General features: G+C 37.3%; 1 protein-coding gene across 3 annotated transcripts in view; it reads right to left on the bottom strand.

Annotated features, from left to right (window-relative positions):
• Positions 1-25154, bottom strand: part of DYM (dymeclin) — a 427792-nt gene that overhangs the window by 290817 nt on the left and 111821 nt on the right. For all 3 annotated transcript variants that reach the window (XM_030925872.1, XM_030925870.1, XM_030925871.1), the window contains 2 exons: positions 5181-5306; positions 3346-3488 (listed from right to left, as the gene is read on the bottom strand). In XM_030925872.1, the coding sequence (XP_030781732.1) occupies positions 3346-3488; positions 5181-5306 (269 nt within the window). The remainder of the gene's footprint in view (positions 1-3345; positions 3489-5180; positions 5307-25154) is intronic.

Raw genomic sequence — 25154 nt, 5'->3', positions numbered from 1 at the left:
ATCTGACAAAGGGCTAATATCCAGAATCTACAAAAAACTTAAACAAATTTATAAGAAAAAAATCAAACAACCCCATCAAAAAGTGGGCAAAGGATATGAACAGACACTTCTCAAAAGAAGACATTTCTGCAGCCAACAGACACATGAAAAATATGCTCATCATCACTGACCATCAGAGAAATGCAAATCAAAACCACAATGAGATACCATCTCACATCACTTAGAATGGCAATCATTAAAAAGTCAGGAAACAACAGGTGCTGGAGAGGATGTGGAGAAACAGGAACGCTTTTACACTGTTGGTGGGAACGTACACTAGTTCAACCATTGTGGAAGACAGTGTGGTAATTCCTCAAGGATCTAGAACTAGAAATACCATTTGACCCACCGATCCCATTACTGGGTATATACCCAAAGGATTATAAATCATGCTGCTATAAAGACACATGCACACATATGTTTATTGCAGCACTATTAACAATAGCAAAGACTTGGAACCAACCCAAATGTCTATCAGTGAGAGACTGAATTAAGAAAATGTGGCACATACACACCATGGAATACTATGCAGCCATAAAAAAGGATGAGTTCGTGTCCTTTGTAGGGACATGGATGAAGCTGGAAACCATCATTCTGAGCAAACCATCGCAAGGACAGAAAACCAAACACCACATGTTCTCACACATAGGTGGGAACTGAACAACCAGAACACTTGGATACAGGGTGGCGAACATCACACACCCGGGTCTGTCGTGGAGTGGGGGGCAGGGGGAGGGATAGCATTAGAAGAAATACCTGATGTAAATTATGAGTTAACAGGTGCAGCAAACCAACATGGCACGTGTATACGTATGTAACAAACCTGCATATTGTGCACATGTACCCTAGAACTTAAACTATAATTTAGGGAAAAAAAAAAGAAGAAAGAAAAAGGAGAGTATCAGGATGCAACAAAGTAACAGAGTCTTTCACAGAGTCTCAGAAACAAACAAAAGGATAACCAAAAACACATCTGTAAAAGTAAATGAGAAGAAACTGCAGAAGGCCTTGCCTGACTCATAGGAGGGTCCGAGCAAGTGGTTCACTACTCATCCAGCCGCAGTTCCAGTACAAGGATTCTCCTCCTGCCCTGCCAGTGCCAACAAATTTCACTCCGAAATTGTATGTTTTTTTTTTTTACAATAAGGCACTCTGTTTCAAAGGAAATAATGTAGGCAACACATACAATGCACACACTGCTATGAAAAGAAATGCTTGCTATATCCAGGAAAACTTCAATCCCAACAAAAATGAATATAATCCAAATGAGTTTATAATTTACACTTGGCTTTGGAATATAATTTTTTTCAGTGAGGAACTTCCAATCATATTTTCTAAAGCCAATAGTAAAGTAAGAGAATTCTTTAACTACCAACCAAAAGATCATCAGAAGTGATCACACAACTTAAGTCAAATGCTGGCAACTTGACTGACTTTCCTGGAATGTGGATTAACTCAAAATTACATGACTGTGATCATTTTTACATTTCATTTTGCCCACAGTACATAGCTGTGTTTTTTAGGAGAATATCCTTTTGTTGTTTTTTTTATAATCCTTTGAGTCACACATATCACGAAATAATGAATCCATAATTACTCCATCTTGATTTATACTTTTACATGAATAGTTTTATGAAGATTTGGGAAGAAAGCTGTGTAAAATCTCTTGTGACTACATAGCATACTAAAAACCATAAATCTATTTTAATGTGCTTAACTGAATATTAAATTTTAAAATGATGAAAAAAAAAAGACCATAGAAAGTTATGTAGTAATAATGTCAGAAATCACCATTCCAACCCACCTTCTCATTAGATAGACAAGGAAACTGAGAGCTAGGAAATTTAAGGGGCTTCCTTCCTGCTATCTAGTTAGGAAAAAATTTTGACACCTGGCAACTAATGACACCACCTACAATACTGGGTTCCTCTTGATACGACACATAACTGAAAGAGAAACCAAAACCTGTACACAAATCTATGTTTACTTTTTTTAAAAAATGCCAAGTATTACCACTGTTTTGAAGAAAGCATTTACAGGCTTATACTATCTCTGCCACCCCAAAAAAAACCTCTAACCATATTGGAATATTGGGAAATATTCAGCTTTTAAATACTTATACCAGTTGAATGGTTTTTTAAAAAAGAAAACAGTAACAGATCAATTAAGCCTTCCCATGGGACACAAAAATCCCTGAAATAATGAGGAAACTGGATAGGAGTAACTCAAAGAACCTATGCAGGTGTGGCACTCTTGGCAGGCTGCTCAGCACCAAAGGCAGAAGTGATCACAAGTGTGACTCAATTCATAATATTAAAAGAAATCAAAGGAAGGCAAATCTAAGAAAGTCTGGTTCACTGATTAATTCTGTCAATTAACAGACCAAGTCTACTGCTTTTTAAAGAGGACTCTGAATCCAAAGAAGCTCCCAACACTGGTTATCTAGTAAGTTATTGCAGATAACTTTTTTGACCTTTTCATGTCAAACTGATATCTAGCTGGAGTGTAGAGCATGCCACAGCCATAATGCAGCTGTGGAAATCTGTTCCATTTGACTCTGTCCTGCGTGAGTAAGGAGAGGAAATGCTGCAGGTTTAGGAGGAGTAAGAAGCTCCCAGGCAGACCTCACAAGTACCAAAGTGTCGCTCTAGGAAGTTTCATTTATATAACTTCACATGACCCAGGCCCTCCACCAGAACTACTCTCTTACTTCTAGTGTCTGTAGTCCAAATACTGTGAACTGAAGCAGAAATGAGGACTTACTTTAAGGTAGGGAAGAGCTTTCTTCACTTAAGAAATTTGCACCCAATCAAACAGAACTCAAGTTTGTGCCATTTCACAGCTTATTACAAAATTCTGCAAAATATTCAGCTGTCACTGAATAAAGTACTTAGTGTACTAGGAAAACTGCACCTAATTAGTCACATAAAATCCTAACCAAAAAATACCCTAAAATAACCTAAAAGAGATTTCCTCTTATAATACAAGTAGTGTTGTAAGTTTACAAATGCTTAATTTTATTTTTATTGTACAGCTACAATTCATGCAATATGTATATTTATGTGTAAGCATTCTTCCTGAAAAACGATGTTTTAGAGGTAATCTATTCATTATTTGCATACATTTAACATAAATCACTGCACAAAACAGGAAGTTTACTATTTTAATTACTTTGTTTTCACATTTAACCAGCTGCACAAATTCAATGTAACTATTAATGGCGGCAGCCAAACAAACAGAATTTCTTATGCCTAAACAGACAAAATTATGTGCACCAAAGAATTGAAAAAATCTGATAAAACTTACTTGCTACTCCTGATGCAAGTCCATAAAGCAGTCCTCCCCCATCCGACTGCTGAGGGAAAACATGGGTTCCTGGAGGAGGTGGCTTTTCTTGTCTGATAAAGTTATATAATAAGGTCTTCACAAGTTTGCTGGTGTATGGAAGACTACACAAAAAGGAAAAAAAATCAAACTCATATTTATGGGAGTCATCTAATTCTGAGTAACAATACAGAAATAATTCTGCCATTAACACTATTAATATAAAAGGGCTATTGGTACAACTCACAGAAATTGAGCACTGTCACATAACAGTGAAGACCATGGGCTTTGAGAGCAATTCTGAGGCTTAATCCTGGCTTTTCCTCTTAGTACATCATAAAATATTGATCAAATTACTTAAATACTTTTTTGTTGTTGTTGCGGGGAGAGACAAGGTTTCACTATGTTGCCCAGGCTGTTCTCAAACTCCTAAACTTAAGCGATCCTCCTGCCTCAGACTCCCAAAGTGCTGAGATTACAGGCCTGAGCCACCGTGCCCAACCCACTTGAACTCTTGAACTTCAGTTACTTTATCTGTATTCTGTATAACACTGTAAGCTATTATAAATTTAGTGCGTAACACACTATCTGGCAGTTGAAGGGAAGTAGTAACACAGAATCGGTAGAAAAAAGCAAGAATTTAAAAATAACAATAGGACTACATTTTTTAAGTATGAAATTATTCAATTATTCAATTGGTATTAAACTAATTCCTGCAATCTAGAGTAAGCTTTTTAACAGATGTCTTTAATGTACTATTGAGCTTTTTAAATATGGTTTCCAAGATGAACCACAAAAATAAGTAAAGAATATATTATGGTTTAAATACTTGGCACCATAATGATACTATAAAAACCTTATTTAGAAAATAAGAACACGGACACTCTCTACGTCTATTTTTAAAAAGCAACTTGAATACTCTGGCACTATAAGGAATGAAGTTCACAATCTTGTTTTAGCAAAGATACACACAGTCCCACGATGCCAGCACTACTTCAAATCACGGTCATTCTGAGAGTCTCTGTCAGAAAGACTTCCGATGCAAACCTCTGTCTCCAAAGTCCAGGTCCTTTCCCTCTTATCAGTGATTTTCAAATATGTTCAAAGAACATACATGCCACAGGAATAATCAGGGTGGCAAAAAGAACATAAAGAAGACAAAGCTCCCCACTACCTGAGAACTTTCCTCAAAGGTACTTTATTTGAATTTGTTTTACATTTTTAAAGTTTTGTGAAGATTATGTTAATACAAGGTCAGGTATGTGCATGTGTGTTGGTCATTTGCATCCCCGACCTCTAGGAGATCGTAAGCTTCTGCTCAAGATCATAGCCCCACAGCCTAATATGACTGGCACGCGGTTAGCACACAGTAAATATTTGCAGGCTCAACGAAGTAGAAATAGTCAGTGAAGAGGTTGTTGGAGAAACCCAAAGAGAGTGAGGGGGCACAGATCACAGTTGTTTCACAGAGACTGCTGAGAAGAAAAAGATACAAAAATAATCTGAATAACAAATATGACTTGACTACTTAAACATAGAATGAAGAAGAAGGAAGAAAAAGATTATTTCAAAGTTCCGATTCTACGAAGCAACCACTGGAGAAGGTAATGAAGCTAGGGGACAGGAAGAACAGGGAGGATGGGTAGATGGCACAGGAAAGCAGAATGCGGTTCCCTGTACACTGGGTTTAAAGAGATAACAGAACAACTAGAGGAAACACCTGGTTGGAGATACGGGACGATACTCAGGTAAGAGGACAAGACTAGAAATACAGATTTATACAATGAAAACTAGACATATTTAAAGCAGAAACATACCATGGACCTCGCATCAAATACTTGTGGCTGATGCTCTGTCGCAAAACTTCTTTGTGGAAGAGCTGGCAGGAAAGGAAAACAACCATTGTTGATATAGCTTCTACTGATATTTCATATGTAATATCTCTGAAATGGAAGAAAAACAGAGTAACAATCACTTTGGAAGATCAGGACTCTATTCTTTTCTAAATGAACTGTACATTTAAAAACTCAAATCTAAATATTCAGTATTTTCAGGTTACTGAGAAATATTAACATAAAAATTAAGTCAAGCAAAAATATTAAACTCCTTTCCTGTCGTTAGCTGGTGTATTTGGGTTAGTTATCCCTTTATTTCCCTATTTTCCAGTTCCCATCTCCTATTAAATGACAAGTCTATTTGTGTATAATGGAAATAGTTACCAGCAGTGTTCTGCTTTGAAGATCCACTCTAGACTTCTATGTTCATTTCTGTTTAGTGATAATACAGATATTCAGATTGTAAAGCTGAAGAGAAGTTACAGTGTAGGGAAGAAAACAATGCCTTTTCATGTTGATGATCACTTTACAATCAGAACAATAATACACCCTAGATCTTGTGTCTCTAGTGACTACCTTTTTCAAGGCCAACTGTGCATGTTCAGCAAAATATTAACAGTAAACAAGTTATTCCTGTTTTATTAAGCATATTTTGACTATGAAGGGTTACTCTGTCCTCTCAAGATCATAAATCCCTTTGGGAAACAAGTCTTAGGTCAAATAAAAAAATTCAGCTGAACAGAAAGCACACAGAGGAACAAAGGCATCCAGAAATTTCTAGTTACTGCAAAAGTTTAAACAGTATTATAATGGGGTATATGTTAAGACCAAGGAAGTAGAAACCTCAACAACACAGCAAAAAGAGCAATAGCACCAAAAGAATACTAAAATATTTTTTATAAAAATGAAATAATTATGAAAAACAAAGAAAAATACTGAACACCTACTTAAATGAAAGCTCATTAAACAAATTAATGATGACTTGATTCTAGAACTGGAAAAATTTAAATTCTACCAGATATCTTAAGGAGTTATTACTGATAGAAATATGTTTAAAAGGCCAGGCTTGGTGACTCACACCTATAATTTCAGCACTTTGGGAGGCCAAAGTGAGTGGATCACCTGAGTTCAGGAGTTTGAGACTAGCCTGGCCAACATGGTGAAATCCCATCTCTACTAAAAATACAGAAAATTAGCCGGGCATGGTGGTGGGAACCTGTAATCCCAGCTACTCGGGAGGCTGAGGCAGGAGAATGGCTTGAACCTGGGAGGCAGAGGTTGCACTGAGCCGAGATCATGCCATTGCACTCCAGCCTTGGCGATAAGAGCGAAACTCCATCTCAAAAACAAAAAATAAAGAAAGAAAAAGAAATATGTTTAAAAATGACATATAAAAAAAAACACACAAGAGACCGGCGCAATTAGCCTTATTACATATTGAATAAAGCTCAGCTCTACTCAGAAATCTGACTTTTAAAGTATTGTAGAACAATCTCTTTCCTGAAATTTCTATAATCACTGTTGTAAAAATTAACCATGTAAAAAGCAATTCTTGGGCACGGTGGCACATGCCTGTAATCCCAGCTACTCAGGAGGCAGAGGCAATAGAATCGCTTGAATCTGGAAGGCGTAGGTTGCAGTGAGCTGAGATTATACCACTGCACTCCAGCCTGGGCAACAGAGTGAGACTCTTGTCTCAGAAAATAAAAATAAAAAATTTAAAAAATAAAGCAATTATTGTATTTGTTCTTCTTTCATGAATTGAATGAAAGACAAATTTGATGTTTTGTGTCATGTTATCATTTACTAATGAGGATTTGATTTGGGTGCTCAGAACCCCCAAAAATTTCGTATCACAATAATCATTCATTCATAACATAGCCCACACCTGTCTGGAATCTATACTCAATAGTCACCTGGCTAGGCTTTTCACTTGGGTCAGGGTTTAAAGCCAAGTCCTGACGTAACAAATACTTGGCTGTGAGTTACAGCCTATTTAGATAGGCAGATGGATGACTATGTCCAATACAATTGCAACCATATTCTTTTTTTTTTTTTTTTTCTTTTTGGAGACAGGGTCTCGTCTGTCACCTAGGCTGACACCTAGTAGAGTGATCTTGGCTCACTGCAACCTCCACCTCCCGGGCTCAAGTGATCCTCCTGCCTTAGCCTCTCGAGTAGCTGGGACTACAGGCAGATACCACCATGCCTGGCTAATTCTTGTCTTTTTTGTAGAGAAGTGGTTTTACCATGTTGCCCAGGCTGATCTGGAACTCCTGTGCTCAAGCAATCTGTCTGCCTGGGGATGCCAAAGTGCTGGGATTACAGGCATAAGCCATCGTGCCAGGCCGCAAATGTATTTTGTCATTGCATCAATGATAAAAAGTCAGCTGCAGTGGTTTACAATTTAACATCTTACTCTATGCCCCAGATCTAGAAACTAATTGTTTTACTAAATTGAATTGTTTTAGTTTTGTTTAAACTAAAATCTATCACTATTAATAAATACTACGTCTAATAACCTTAGGGAAAGAATATGTATTAAGAAAAAAGTGTTGTTCTCCTTCAAAATTAATTGGGCCAAACACAATCAGAAGTGAGAGAACAAAAAAAGTGTTAACTTTGGATCATCCTTTCTTACCATGAAATTCTATAAACGTACAAGAATGAAGAGTAGAGGGTTTGACGCTGGAAGGTAAGGAAAGCTTCCAGCACATAAGAATACTGAAGCAACATGACAATAAGAGTCACCCAAGCTAAAAACCCATTTCCCCAAATTCCTAAACAGAACCATGTGTGTCTTCCATAGGCCCAGAGAAACAAATTATGTCAAATTGCTTATCACACAGTATTTTTGCTCATATGTTGTTCAACAAATATTTATTAAAAATTTATTCTTACTATGTCTAGACAGGCATTATGCTACATATTGGGGACATATCCATCAACAAACAGATAAGGCCTTATTGAAGCTTACAATTTAGTGGAAAAATGAAAAATCAAGTAATAATCACACCAGGAAGGACTATAAAGGAAAAGAACAAGTAATAACAAAAGAGGATTACAGGACACTCTGATATTAACCATGGGATCAAAAGAAAGCTTCCCTTAAAAAGTGGCATTTAAAACGTAAAGCATGAGTGGCAATTACTTAAAAATCTTTCTTTCTTGCTAGAATATATGAGACTCTAGCTAGAGACTCTTTCATTTTTGCTGTTTATATTCTCAACCCTAGTATATAAGAGGTACTTAATGGATAAATAAATGGAGAGATGGAGGAATCTTTACTGTTTTCCTTTTGACTGGAAACTTATTGAATACCTTTCTTAATAGATCCATCAGCATAGCATACAAGGCATATACAACTTAGAATAGCCAAGAGGAAGAAGAATGCTGAGGTCACGTAATATGTGTTCATAAGCACAAATGGAATACTCATTGAAAAAAATGTAAAGGGAATTTCATGAAAGAAGGATCCAGAATGTTGTTGACTGGCTTCCAGCTGTCCTCTGTTGATTTTGCCTGACCAACATCCACCTCCCCTTCTTCTGGCAAAAGCAGCCCTTTTGTCCTCCTGAGAACCTCCCTCCTCTCCATACATGTGGATCGCAATGGGCATGACTCTGCTTCCTGGTGGTAAGAGGTGATCCACCTTTGGCCACTAAAAATGGTCCTTGTCAAAATCCTTCCCAGCACTTCTAGAACTATCAAAAAAGAGGCACTCTCTCCTTCTGAGATTGTGAGTGCTAAGAACCATATATGGAAAGAGCTGCCACTGGTTTTCTCTGTCAATGGATCCTGCCTGAGGACGTAGACAATTGAAAGGACAAACACAGCAATGATAAGAGACTGAGAGGGAAGGAGCAAAAAGGAGAGAAGAGAGGAGTCCTGGTGAAGAGTCGACGAACAATCAGACATAGAAAAAGAAATTACTATGAGATCCGGCAAATCCCATGAAAGAATATGAACTATCTGTATTAGGAACACAAAGATAACAGCAACCAACTCTGCCTGGGGCAGAAGGGAAATGCTTCACAAAGATGATGATATTTGAGCAGAGGAAGAACAAGAAGAAGGCGAAGGGCATTAAAGTGAAGAAACCATACAAAGGCAGCCACAAAAAGGTCTGGTAGTTTTGAAGGAAAATAAGAAATTCAATATTGATCAAACAGATTACAAGAAGGTGGGGGCAAGAGGTGGGAGCAAAGGGACTCAAACTGGGAGCTGATAAATTAATAAAATGGAAAAAGTATGTATATATTGGAGAAGTGAGATTAAAACAGTTATTAAAAAATCAACAAAGTATTCAAATTAATTTAAAAATTCAACTAGGCCAGATACAAGATCAACTTTGAGAGATAAATAAATAGCATTTCTCCTTAGCAGCACTAACCAATAATAGTAGATTATCAAAAACAAAATAGCATTTTGCAAGACTGCCAGAATAACCAGAACGTTTGGAAATTAAGAAGTCATAGGACCTCTATGAAGAAAACATTTTAAAAGGACACAGTGGATGATCTGAACAGAATGACAATACTATGAAGATAATAACTCTACATAGATTAATACAGAAAGCCAACGAATCACAACCAAAATCCTCACAACTTTTCTGAGGAACCGCATAAATTGACTCACTTTTACGAAATAATAAACAAATAGCCAAGTCAACCTTGACAATAAAGAGTGAAGAGGGGCACTTTCCCTACTGCATATCAAGCCACACTATACAGCTGTAGTAAGAAAAACAGCATTGTATTTGTACAAGAAATAAACAAACCAAAGGACCCCAATTGATAATTCAAAGACAGACCTGTGTATATATGGAAATAATATACAATAAAGATGATTCCACAAATCAATGGAGAAAAACAGATTGTACAGAAGATGGTAATGAGAAACATCTCTTTTATTTCATAATGACAGATCCCTACACTTTACGACATACTCAAAGACCTACCACAGAAGACTTAATGACTTAGATGTGAATGATAAAACTAAAATTGATAGAAGAAAATGTACAATAAGTTTGTAACATAAGCATAAGAAAGGATTTATTAAACAAAAGTCTAAGAACACAAACTACAAAGGCAAAAATTACACATTTAATTACATCAGAATTAAAGATTACTGCTCAGCAAATGAATCCTCAGACAAAGTTAACAGGCAGATAATAGACTGAAAGAAGAACAAGAAACTAATATCAAGACTATTACAAGTAACTCCTGCAAACAACCTAATAAAAAGGCAGGAACTCTGTTAGAAAAAGAAATCAAAAGATATAAACAGGATAACACACTGAAACAATGTGATATCCCCCTATGCCCTAGAGAATGAAATGTGTTGCCAGGCATGTGGTGATATAAAAACCCTCATGCTCTGCTGATGGGAATACTGACCAGCATAGTCAGTTTTAGAGAACCTATGTCCATTCACACAGACACACACGGGTGCATGCATGCATGCCAAAGAAAAATCCAGAGATATGTATAAGGAATGTAGTAGGCAGTCTCTAAAATGACACCCAATCATGCCTGCTTCCTGCTATTCACGCCCTTGTGTAATCCTCTCCCCTCACAGAATACAACAAAAGTGAGAATTATGTCACTTCTGAGAGATCAGCTTACAAAATGACTACAATGTGTGTTGAGTAGCCCCTCTTGCTCTTCCATTTGCCGGCCAGTTGCCTTGCTGCAGGCTAACATACTGAGGACCACACAGCAAAGAACTAAGGGAGGCCTCCAATTAACAGTCAGTGAGGAAACGAGGTCCTCAGTCCAACAACCCTTAAGGCGCTGAATCTTGCCAATAGCCAAATGACAGACCTAGGAAGCAAGGCGTCCCCCAGCTGAGGCTTCAAGTGAGACCACAGTCCCAGCTTGACTACAACCTCATGTGACACCTTGAGTCAGAGGCTTAAAGCTACGGTATACTCAGATCTCCAACCTAAAAAACTATGCAATAGTATTCGTTGTTCTAAACAGCTAAGTTTTGGGTAATTTTTATGCAGCAATAGATGAACAACACGGAACATCCATTATTTGTGGGCATGCAAGGTTGGAGGCAATCCAGGTATAACCGAGGAATTAAATAAGTAAAATGCAGCAGAGCCATACATGGAGCAGTTTTTGTTGTTGTTTTTTTTTTGCTTTTTTTTTTTTTTTTTGAGACAGAGTATCACTCTGTCTGTCGCCCAGGCTGGAGTGGAGTGGCACGATCTCAGCTCACTGCAAGCTCTGCCTCCCTGGTCTCCCGCTTCAGCCTCGCAAGTAGCTGGGACTACAGGTGCCCGCCACCACACCCGGTTAATTTTTTTGTATTTTTAGTGGAGACGGAGTTTCACCAGTTAGCCAGAATGGTCTCAATCTCCTGACCTCATTATCTGCCCGCCTCGGCCTCCCAAAGTGCTGGGATTACAGGCGTGAGCCATCACACCCAGCCCACATGGAGCAGTTTTAAAAGCCACAGAGTAGATGTTCACTTTGCACCACAAGTAACTCTTAAAAACAGTTTTGAGAGGAAAAAAGTAAAAAAACAGAATGAGTTCTATAACACAAGTCTATTTACATATGTTAAAAATACATGTACACATACGAATAACATTTTGTACTTGAACATATAAAAATAGAAGTAAACATATTAAACACACTAGAATGGCTATTTATGGGAAAGAAAAGGAAACAGGGAATGGAGATAAAAAAGAATAAATGAATGGATGAATAGTAAATGGAGGAAAGGACAGGCCTTACAGGAGCTGATGATGATAGTGCTAAAGAATGTGACAAATTGACAAATTCAACCCTATGTCTGATGAGTCTAAAACCAGGGCTTGTGGGATGAAAGGAGGCATAAGAGGATGGGAAACATACTGATGTGGGAAAATGTTTAAACTAATCCAGGAAACAAAAGATGTGTGCAATAAATCATTTGGTGGGACATAATGAGGACATCCACTAAAACAGAGACAACATGAATGAAAAAGCAATCAGACTTGAATAACATTTAACAAAATAAAACTATTACCACTCAGTGACTGATCAGATACTTAAAATGGGCAAGAAAAACAGATTAATCGAGACAGACTAAGCTTTCTAAATTTAGCACCCAGAGATGGTGATGCCATTAGCTAACTCAAGAACACAGGAAATGGAAAATTGTCATATATATATAGTCAACACTCATTATTTACAGATTCTGTATTTGTAAAATCACCTATTCACTAAAATTTATTTGTAACCCCCAAATCAGTATTGCAGCACTTCTGCTAACTGAACTAATCTACATTAATTTTCTAACTTGGAACAAAGAAATCCTAGACCAAATTTCATGACAAAAAATAGAAAGTAAAAAATTCCAAATGAATTCACAGATAAATTATACTATGACAAAGATGATAAAGGCTGGGTGTGGTAGCTCACGCCTGTAATCCCAGCACTTTGGGAGGCCGAGGCACGTGGATCACGAGGTCAGGAGATCGAGACCATCCTGGCTAATATGGTGAAACCCCGTCTATAAAAATACAAAAAATTGGCCAGGCGTGGTGGCACACACCTGTAGTCCCAGCTACTCGGGAAGCTGAGGCAGGAGAATCGCTTGAACTTGGGAGGTGGAGGTTGCAGTGAGCCGAGATCACACCACTGCACTCCTGTCTGGGCGACAGAGTGAGATTCTGTCTCCAAAAAAAAAAAAAGATAAAATAAAAAGCAAGGTATTTCCCTTGTGTCACTGAGGAGTCCAAGATAATGTCTGCATAGCAAGGCCTCATATAAAATTGACTACCCAGACGTAACATGAAGTATGGAATTTTCTTGAAAATAATCCCAGAGGTGGAGGGAGGGTGGATGTGGATGGGGTATTCATGAAACAAGAGTGGCCATGAGTTGATAGTTATTGAAGCTGAGTGCCAAGCACATGGAGTTTCATTATTCTCTCTATATTTATATGCTTGAAATTTTCCATAAGTTCAAAAATATAAAATAAAAAATTGACTATTTATGAAGTGACTGTAGACCATGAGTTTGGGGAGGTCAGGAACCTCTCTTATTCCTAGCTCCTCCCACAGTTCTCAGAAAATAGTAGGTATTTAACAAATATTAGAATGAATGAACCATTGAAAATTCTGTACTTAATAAATCTAATTTGCTAAAGGTGTCTACTCTGAGAAGTTGAATATGTTCTATCAGCACTGTATTAGTTTTATATTGCTGCCATTAACAAATCATCACAAATGTAGCAGCTTTAAACAGCACAATTTGTTATCATACAGTCCTGGGGGTCAGAAGTCCAGTACCGGTCTCATGAGCCTAAAATCCAGGTGTCGGCAAGCTGCATTCCATTCTGGAGGCTCTAAAGAAGAATTCATTTCCTGTTCATTTGGGTTTTTGGCAGGACTCATTTCCTCATGGTTGTAGGACCCAGGTCCTCGTTTTCTTGCTGGATGTAAACTAAGGCACTTCTTGGCTTCTAGGGGTCACCACATCCCTTGACTCCTTATATCACATCTCTCTGACCCACTCTGCTTTGCTCATTTAAGGACTCATGTGATTAGACTGGGTCCAACAGGATAATGAGGACAGTCTCTCCGCTAAAAGGTCTTTAACTTCAAACACATCTACAACATCACTTTTGACATATAAGGTATGTTACTCACAGGTTCCAGGGATTAGAGCATGCACATCTTTGGGGTTTGGAATGGCATTAGTCTGCCTACCACTAGCACGCAGTAAGAATCAGTTTATGTGCTAATTTCAGTAAGAACCAAAAATTTGCCTACCAGCCAGCATAAAAATACTACTCATTGTTATACTTATCTGTCAGATTAGGTGGGGAGGTGAGGATAATAAAAATACAGTCATGGGTCCATAACAATATGTCAGTCAACAATGACCACATATATGATAATGCTTCCATATTATAATGCCATATTTTAAGGTACCCTTTCTACGTTTACATATGTGTAGATACATACTTACATTGTGTTACAACTGCCTACAGTATTTAGTACAGTAACATGTCATACAGGTTTGTAGCCTAGGAGCAACAGGTTACACTATTCAGCCTCGGTGTGTAGCAGGCTGTAACATCTAGGTTTATTAAGTACACTCTATGATGTTTGCACAATGATGAAATTGCCCAACGATGCATTTCTCACAATATCCCCATCATTAAGCAATGCATAACTGTATACACAATGAAGCACAGCTTCAAATGGTAGCAAAGGTATAAATATTAGAAATAGCGAGAACAGAATGCTTTTGTGGAGAGAAGGTGGGCAAAGATGTCAAGAACCTAATTTCCGGCCGGGCGCGGTGGCTCAAGCCTGTAATCCCAGCACTTTGGGAGGCCGAGACGGGCGGATCATGAGGTCAGGAGATCGAGACCATCCTGGCTAATACGGTGAAACCCCGTCTCTACTAAAAAATACAAAAAACTAGCCGGGTGCCGAGGCGGGCGCCTGTAGTCCCAGCTACTCGGGAGGCTGAGACAGGAGAATGGCGTGAACCCGGGAGGCGGAGCTTGCAGAGAGCTGAGAGCCGGCCACTGCACTCCAGCCTGGGCGGCAGAGCAAGACTCCGTCTCAAAAAAAAAAAAAAAAAAAAAAAAAGGAACCTAATTTCCAATTTTTGTTGTCTGAGGATAGTTCTTATAACCACAAAGCAAGGGAAAATTTAAATACACAGGGCGAAAATATTCAGACAAAGATAATGACCATCCTACAGCTGCCCACCCCACTAAGAATAAAATTCAGAGTCCTTAACTCAGCCTCTAAGACCCTCCGTGACTTCTGCATCCATACTAACTTATCTTCTACCACATACCCTCCCCATCCTTGCTCATTCTGTTCAGCTCTACTGGCCTGCTTAGTGTCCTTGGATAGACAAAGCATGTGCCCGCCTAAGGGCCTTGAAGTTGCTATTCCCTCTGTTAGAATGTTCTCCCATCAAATAGCAACAGGACTCTGTCTTTGACTTTATTTGGGTTTCTATTATAAGGTCCACTTCACAAGAAGGTCTTCCTTTTGATCTTGGCTAAAATACCACCACATTACTATATCTTTCATTGCCTTTATCACATCCTAACATTACATATTAATGTGTTTATTGTCTGTCCCATCCCACTCACAACTAGAATTTATGTCTTACTGAGTATATTATACCTAGCAGCTAAAACAAGGACTGACAAGTGAATACTCACATATTTTTGAATAGTCTCTTCAACTATGCTCATAGGCACAGTGAAAAATTAATACTATTTTACCAAAACCAAGAAAAATACATCCATTTGTGTACAAATTTTAAATGACGAAAAATATCTGAAACTCCCAGCTTCTAAATATTTTTTTATGATTTAGCACTCTGCAGAAAAATTCATGCCTGGGCATGCTGGCTCATGCCTGTAATCCCAGCACTTTGGGAGGCTGAGGCAGGAGGATCACTTGAGGCCAGGAGTTCAGGCAGGCTTAGGCAACATAGCAAGACCCCACCTCTACACCACATTAGAAAAAAAAAAAATCACTAGACTCCTGGAGCCACAGTAACAGAAGTAGTAGTAACAACAAAAATAATTACTCAACATTCATTTGAAGCAAGACTTACTCAAAGTAGCCCATGCCTTCATTTAACCCATTTTCTGTTATAAATGGTATTGAAGATGACTGAAGTTTTTAAAAAGTCAACTTAAAAATAAGGAACCCAAATTTGGGTTCTATATATCTGAGGAAAAAATGATGTAAACAGAAAAACCCTGGAACAGCCATTTAAGAAATACATTTTAAAGACACATGTGGGCAAAATGCAACTATCCATCAACTACTGCTTCCTCGTTACCACGTTCCCTCACATCTCCCAAGTCTCTGTGATGGCTTCAACTTCCCCTTCTGCCTCCAAACTGCTTGGCTAACTCATATTCATAACTCAAGACTTTGGACTTTGTTATTCTTGATTATTTACAAAATAGCCTATAACTACAAGCCACAGATCAAGAGATGTCACATGTCAACACACCACTTAATATGAATAAAAATATAAGATTTAGAGAAAGCAAGAATTAATGCCTTAAAAAAAAATCTCCTTTTGATCTGATGATGATTGAGTCTGCAGTTATCTCTCCCATAAGAAATCTATTAGGTAGAAGAATAGATATTTCTTATTTTTAAATCATTGTTATATAAGTTAGTAACAGGACTTCATCAGTAACATTCTAAAAGAACATTAATACATATAGTAGGACAACTATATAACCTGTTGGGGGGGGACCTGAATCCATATCACAGACTCTATACAAAAATAAATTCCAAATATATCAAAGGTTTAAATCTAAAAAGAAATGGAAGAATTCCTTTATAACATGCTTTAGTGAAGGTCTTTCCAACCATTCATTGGGTATCTACTATATGACAAGCTTCATGGAGCTTAAATCTAGAGGGACAGATAAATAAATACGTTATACATTACATTAAAAGATGATAAGTGCTACGAAAAAAGTAAGGTATAAAGGTAGGACCAAAAGTGCCAGGTTGGGGTAGAAGGGTAAGTAACAGGCTAAGCTGCTGTGACAAAGAGGTCTAAAGTTCAAGTATTTAAAACAGGATCAAAGTTAATTTCTCTGCCATATCATAATCCAGAAAATAATCCAGATAAGGTAGGCTCTACTTAATAAGAATACGCAAGGCCCATGCTGGGAGGGAAGCTCTACTACCCTTTGCATGTGCTTCAAAGTTTGTGCCAGTTGTCATAATTTCCCACCAAAGAGAAGGGGAAAAAAGGCACTCCAAGGCAAGTCATTTCTTTTTTTTAAATGTAAAAGTAGCATATATCTCTTTTTCTGGTACATCCATACCTAGCTGCAGGGGATCCTGATAAGTGGCATCTCTACGTGGACAGCCATTGTCCAGCTAAACTCTAAATAAAGAAGATAAATTTGGGGGACTACTGACAACCTATCACAGGTGTGTTACAATTTTAAATAAGAAGACCTCAACAAGGACATGACATTTAAGCAAAGACTTGAAAGAAGCAAGGGGGCAAGGGAAGTGTCTTCCAAGTAGAGGGTCCAGCACATGCAGTCCCCAAGGTAGGAACACACCTAGTGCCTTTAAGGAGCAACAAAGAGGCCAGTAGGGCTAGCATAGAATGTGCAAGAAGAAAAGTAGTAAGAGATGAGGTTTAAAAAGGTAAAACTGAGTCAGTTTATAGATCCTTAAGCCTAAAAACTATAAAAGATGGATACATTTAAATTGTTCAAAATTGTTTTATTAAAAAGTCATCATGACAAAAACAAAAATGTCCTATAAGCAAGTAAATCAACAGGCAAACTGAAAAAAAAATAATTTAAATTCTAACACAAAAAGTGTTTTAGAAAGATACAATAGGGGCAGCAATACAAACTGAGCAAAGGATATGAGCAAAAACAAATTAACAATGTCCATCAATGGCCGGGCACAGTGGCCCATGCCTGTAATCCCAGCACTTTGGGAGGCCAAGGCGGGCGGATCATGAGGTCAGGAGATCGAGACCATTCTGGCTAACATGGTGAAACCCTGTCTCTACTAAAAATATAAAAAATTAGCTGGGCATGGTGGCAGGCACCTGTAGTCAGATGCTCTTTGACTGATAATGGAAATATATCCCAATAAATCTACTGTGAGTTGAAAGTATCAAAAGCCAAAAATGCATTTAAATACCCTATTATATTATAACTTAGCTTAGCTTACCTTAAACATGCTGGAACACTTAAATAAGCCTACAGTTGGACAAAGGCATCTAACACAAAGCCTACTTTATATAATAAAGTGTTGAATATTTCATGTAATTTATTGAATACTGTACTGAAAGTGTACTGAAAGTGAAAAATAAAATCGTTGTATAGGTACTTGAAGTACAGTTTCTACGGAATGCCTATCGCTTTCACATGATCATAAATTCAAAAAATCATAAGTCAAATTATCATTAAGTTGGAGGTCATCTCTGTATTTGTGAAAAATTATAAGAAGGATAAGTAAGAAACTAAGAATAGCAGTTAACTATAGAGTCCAATGGAAGGACTAGGAAGATGGGAGACAAGGATGAGAGGGAGACTGCTCATGTATACTTTTATGTGTTGGATTTTTGAATAATATAAATGCATCATCTATATAAAAATTAAGTTAATAACTAAAAACAGAAGATTGCCATAAATATTAAAAACTGAACTTTTATTAATTAAAATATAACATATTGAAACAAAAGCAAAGAAAAAAAAAAAGTTACCCAAATCACAAACAGTATGCTGTCACCGATTCAAAATTAAGAAAATTAGGGTCTGCTTCTAAGTATCTATTAACTCACTCCGTTAACTTTAATAAATAATTTCTCTGGGTCTCTTTTCTTATTTATAAGTAAGTACACTGTGCAAGAGGACCTCTAATGTCATTTCCTCCTGCAACTTTCTATAATGCTCTCTCTAAAAAAGGAATTCAAAAGCAATGTTACATTTCTGTGAAGACAAAATTAAAAATACATTAATTGGGCTATCTTAAGTGCCAAATAATCAGGAAAAAGAGCCAGAGAGGCCAATACTTGAAAGAAACCAAAATTCTACCATGCTGAGTGTGGTGGTTTTTAGAAGATGAAAAATGTTTTAATCCAACAGATCTTTCTTGTTTTAATGTCCTTGTATAATCTTCAGAAGATTTTCATTACACAATCACCAAAACAAAGTCAACCTTAAAAAGCCAAAATACTGCTTTGGCTGCCATATTATCCCAAGAACTTTCCACCATCTGGTCTGGAAATGTCCTAGAACAAACTACTGCTGGAGCAAGTTATTAATTTCATGTGAAGAAAAAGAGACAGGCGCCACGACCCTGCACTGCTCTGCTAGGGCACAGTGGAACACTTGGATAAAGACAAAAGACTTCATGAAATGGGTGTTAGTGTTGGCTAAGGGCAGTCAATGAATACAGAGGAAAAAAACATCCTCCTTTTGCTTACTATTGGATAAGAAACCTGATGGTACTGTAAATGGAACATAAGTTTAATAAAAACAACTGTCAAGTTCAAAGGATTGAGACCAAAATTTAGAAATATCAATGGATGCCAACATGGAGATTCTAGGAGTCAAATATGGGGAAAGACTAAAAAATAATATGCTATAGAACAGATATTGTCAACAACAGTATGTTAGTATAATGGCCAGTTTTAAAAATTAACAAATCAAAGACATGGTAATACTCCTCATTTGTAAAAGTCTTAACACTAGAAGAAAGAGTGCTTGGCATTTGGGATTCAAGAAATATGGATTTTAGTCTTAGAACTGCCACTCATTACCGTTATCAACCACATTACCTATCAACTTCATCATATATAAAAACTAAAGGGATGGATCACACAAATTAAAATATCCATTCCATTTTTTTATGATATATTTAAAAAAAAAAAAAAAAAAAAACGGGGAAAAGAAAACAGGCCAAGCGCGGTGGCTCACGCCTGTAATCCCAGCACTTGGGAGGCCAAGGCAAGTGGATCACCTGAGGTCAAGAGATAGAGGCCATCCTGGCCAACATGGTAAAACTCCATCTCTACTAAAAATACAAAAATTAGCTGGGCATGGTGGTGCACACCTGTAATCCCAGCTACTCAGGAGGCTGAGGCAGGAGAATCACTTGAACCCAGGAGGTACAGGTTGCCGCGAGCCAAGATCACGCCACTGCACTCCAGCCTGGTAACTGAGTGAGACTCCTCAGAAAAAAAAAAAAAAAAAAAAAGACCAGAATCAGTGGCTCACGCCTATAATCTCAGCACTTTGGGAGGCCAAAGCAGGCAGATCACTTGAGCACAGCAGTTCGAGACCAGGCTGGCCAACATGGCAAAACCCCAACTCTACTAAAAACACAAAAAGTAGCCGGGCATGGTGGTGGGTGCCGGTAATCCCAGCTACTGGGGAGGCTAAGGCACGAGAATCACTTGAAACTGGGAGGTGGAGGTTGCAGTGTGCCAAGATTGCGCCACTGCACTCCTGCCTGGGTGACAGAGTGAGACTCTATATCAAAAAAAAAAAAAAAAAAATCCATAAAACCATAAATATTAAAAACTGAACTTTTATAAACTTAAATGCTATACTGTATATGCAAAAAATGCATCAAATATTTAAAATATAGCCACAAATTTTCTTGAAATAAAGTTCAACACAAAAAAGAGTTATTAAAAATATTCTTAAAAACAAAAATTAAGATAGATTGACAGATTGATAAGATGGATACATAACAATAAAGCAAATATTCCACAATTGTAACAAGTATAGAATTATGGTGGGTAGGTATATGTCCAAAGTGTAATTAGGCCAACTCAAAATGTTGCATTCATAAAACATGGAATAATCAGAGAAAAAGAAGCCTCAGGAACTAAAAATGATTGTAAAATTTCATCAAATGTTAGAAATGGCTTTTAAAAATATTAAGAGATATTCAACTTCACTTACAATGAGAAAATGCATATAAGAATCACAATATAACTAGGCGCCATGGCTCACATCTGTCATCCCAAAACTTTGGGAGGCAAAGACAGAAGGATTGCTTGAGGCCAGAAATTTGAGACCAGTCTGGGTAACATAGCAAGACCTCATCTCTACTAAAAATTTAAAAAATTAGCTGGGCCTGGTGGCACACACCTGTAGTCCCAGCTACGGGGGAAATGGAGGAGGAAGGCTTGCTTGAGCCCAGGAGTTCGAGCTTGCAGTGAGCCGTGATCGCACCACTGTACTCCAACCTGGGTGATAGAGTGAGATCCTATCTCAAAAAAATTTAAAAGGCCGGGCGCGGTGGCTCAAGCCTGTAATCCCAGCACTTTGGGAGGCCGAGACGGGCGGATCACGAGGTCAGGAGATCGAGACCATCCTGGCTAACACGGTGAAACCCCGTCTCTACTAAAAATACAAAAAACTGGCCAGGCGAGGTGGCGGGCGCCTGTAGTCCCAGCTACTCGGGAGGCTGAGGCAGGAGAATGGCGTGAACCCGGGAGGCGGAGCTTGCAGTGAGCCGAGATTGCGCCACTGCACTCCAGCCCGGGCGACAGAGCGAGACTCCGCCTCAAAAAAAAAAAAAAAAAAAAAAAAAAAAAAAAAAAAAAATTTAAAAAAGGATCACAATATGATTTCAATTTTTAACTTACAAAAAGTGTTATAATATACAATATTTGCAAGGCTCTGCTAGAGGCTTTTGGTGGGACTATAATTGGTATAATCTTTTTCGGGAATAAATTGTTACCAAACTTACCACATCTTTATCAAAACTTAAAATGTGCACAATTAATGCCAACTCTAAAATACATATGATGTCTATATCTGTATATATTAAGTGAACTTATGTACATGAATATTCATTGGAGTGTTGTTTATAACAGTAAAAGACTGGAAATAAACTAAATTTTCATAAGAGACTGATTAAATTATGATATATTCAGACAATCCATAAATAGCTATAAAAAAATCAAAGTTGATCTATAGCTACTGACTGGGAAAAATCAAGTTAAAAGTGATAAAAGCAACTTACAGTATAGTCTGTGTGGCTGGTATCATTTTTATTTAAAAACACTTTTGGCTGAGCGCAGTCGCTCATGTCTATAATGCCAGCACTTTGGGAGGCCAAGGTGGGCGGATCACAAGGTCAGGAGTTCGAGACCAGCCTGGCCAGCATGGTGAAACCCCATCTCTACTAAAAATACAAAACTAAACTGGGCATGGTGGCGGGCGCCTGTAATCCCAGCTACCCAGGAGGCTGAGGCAGGAGAATCGTTTGAACCCGGGAGACAGGGGTTGCAGTGAGCCAAGATCTCGTTATTGCACTCCACCCTAGGTGACAGGGTGGGACTCTGTCTCAAGAAAAACAAACAAAAAAAAAAACACTTTTTATGCTGTATGCTATGACTGGGAGAGGGACTAGAAGATTAGACAGAAAGGGACCAAAGTGAGAAGATGACTTATTATATTCACTTTTGTACTGCCTGATTTTTTTCCATGCACACATATTACCTATTAAAAATAAATATTTTAGTACAGAAATTTTGATGAAGGACGTCAAAAAATAAAAATCAAACAAATTTCCAAAAAGTTAGAATTTTTTTTAAAGATGTGAAAAGCTGAGATAAGACAGGTTAAACCTACAAAGTCCAGTATCTGACTTGAACATGAATTTTAGAGAGATTTTTAAAAAGAGGGAAGGGCCAGGTGCGGTGGCTCACGCCTGTAATCCTAGCACTTTGGGAGGCTGAAGAGGGCAGAACACTTGAGGTGAGGAGTTCCAGACCAGACTGGCCAACATGGTGAAATCCCGGCTTTACTAAAAATACAAAAATTAGCCAGAAATCGCTTCAACTGGGAGGTGGAGGTTGCAGTGAGCCGAGATTGTGCCACTGCACTCCAGTCTGGGCAACAGAGCAAGACTTTATCTCAAAATAAATAAATAAATAATAAAAATAAATTTAAAAAGAGGGAAGAAATGCACAAAGAAATATTAAATAACATAAAAAACTGCCCACAGTTGAAGAACAAATATTTACTGACTAATAAGCAATCCATCAATGAAAAAATATCACCCACACTAACACATCACCATATTTCAGAATTCTAAAGACAAACCCAAGATTCTAAAATCTTCCACAGAGAAAAAGAAAAAAAAAAAAACCGTACAATGATAATCAGATGGCATCAGAATTTCCTCTAACAACACTAATAATAATATTATTAGACAATAATGGAATATCTTCAAAACTCTCAGGAATACTGATTCTCAATCAGAAACTCATAACTAGCCTACCTATCATTCAAATGTAGACTTACAAGACATACAAGACAAATACATACAAATATAGACAAGTAAGGACTAATACTTTCTTCAAAAGCTACATGAGAATGTGCTACACAAAAACTGAGGAAATAAACCAAAAATGGCTTTAAAGAATATCAGACAACAGTGGAAGCCACCCAAGAAAATAGTGAAGAGGAATCCCAGATGACACAGCTATGTGATAGCCCTACAAAGCAACTGATGGTGTCAATGAGAGTAGTCCCAAGACTACACATACAACTTTCAAAAATTAGGCTAAAATAATAATAAAAAAAAAAATGAAGTACTGATCCATGCCACAACTAGAATGAACCTTGAAAATATACTAAGTAAAACAATGCAAACACAAAAGACCATATGTCATATGACACAATTTGTATGAAATGTCCAGAATAGCCAAATTCCATAGAAACACAAAGTAGGCCGGTTTTGCTAGGGGCTGAGAAATGAAGAGTGACCGCTAATGGGCACATGCCTTCTGCTTGGGGTGCTGAAAAGGTTCTGGTATTAAATAATGGTGATGGTTGCACAATTTTGTGAATACGCTAAAATCAACTAATTGTACAAGTTAGAAGACTGAATTTTGTGGCATATGAATGCTATCTCAATAAAGCTTTATTTTTAAAAGTGAAGCTAAAGTAAAGGAAAAACACAAAAAGCTAAGAAATGCCATTAAATTCCAAGAAAAACAAAAACTTACATGAGAAAGTAGATCACGCTATACCTCTTGCCAAGTGGTTGTCAGGGACTGGGAGTTGGGGCACAGACTGACCACAAGGGAAACTAGGGAACTTGAGTTGAGAGAGATGTAATTGAATTGTTCTATATCATAAAACTTAAAAAAATAATAAAATAAAATAAAACCTCCTGTGACACTGGAGTGGATTTTTGTAGTTGAAGTTGACTCTTAAGGAATCAACTATGGATTATTTAGCAAAGTTTGATGCCCAAATAATTGACAGTATCTAGTGATTTACTTTGTTAAACTCTCCCTGTGCCTAAGTATATTACTGGGAGGGTCTGATTTTTTTTAAAAGCTTTTCAATACTCTTTATTGAAGTACAATATATTTACTGCAAATTACAAGTACACATACTGCTTTCTCTGTAGATTCTGATACTCTGTCATCCTAACAGATTTTGGGGAGGGAGTAAAATAGGTCCAAAATGTAGAAATGAAAACGTTTCCAAAATCCTCCCTAGTCAGGTCTTCATAGAGTAGTTTCATTAGCTGATTTAAAGTAAATTCTCAAAGCAATAAATATATTAAAAGAAAATTTAAAACATATACATATTTCCAAGTCACTTCTCCCATTTAGATTATCTACCCCCAACTTAGCTCCAATAATGTTACAAGATTTACCTAGATGTCTTCTGATCTAGAAATTACTAATATTTTAAAACAATTAAGATACATAGTAAAAATTTAAGAGACGGAGAGTTCTGCCTTCTCATTATTTTTATTGAACCCAACTAATCCCTGCTCTTTGGCTTCCTTTTGTGTACTTCCTACAAAGAATATTCTTAAGTAAACTTGTCATCCTGGGAGAAAATAAGTAGATATAAAAGTACAGATAATACAAGTAAGAAGAGAAAAAAAAGAAACAGAACTGAATGAAGGGTGTGGGAAGTAGTATCTTTAATTTACAAAGGGAAAGCTAAGTGTTACTGCCTATATTTGAAGGAACAAAAAGACATATTACACAGAAAAACTAAAAATGATAATTTAAATATAATAAAAGTATATAGCAAGGGAACAGGTGCAAGCAGACAGAAGGAGATAATCATCTGAGCAGACATCAATAAATAATTTAATGAATCAAAAAAGTGGTATACATTTACATTAAGAACCAAGAAAATGAAATACTTGGATATAAATCTAACAAACTATGTACAAAAGCTATATGAGCAAAACCATAAAACTATGATAAAAGAAATCACAGAACTAAATAAATAGAAAGATATTCTATGTTCATGGATAGAAAGACTCAATATTGTCAAGATTCCTCTCAATGTGATCTACAGATGCAACATAATTCAAATCAAAACACCTGCAAGTTACTTTGTAGTAACGTGTAGTAACACAACAAACTGGTTCTAAAGTTACACGGAAAAGCAAAAGGCCTATAAATATCAACA

Source organism: Rhinopithecus roxellana, chromosome 21, assembly GCF_007565055.1.
Source record: "Rhinopithecus roxellana isolate Shanxi Qingling chromosome 21, ASM756505v1, whole genome shotgun sequence".
In the NCBI taxonomy this organism is placed as follows: Eukaryota; Metazoa; Chordata; class Mammalia; order Primates; family Cercopithecidae; genus Rhinopithecus; species Rhinopithecus roxellana.
The sequence above is the reverse complement of the archived record's forward strand: the minus strand, read 5'-3'. Positions and strand labels throughout refer to the sequence as shown.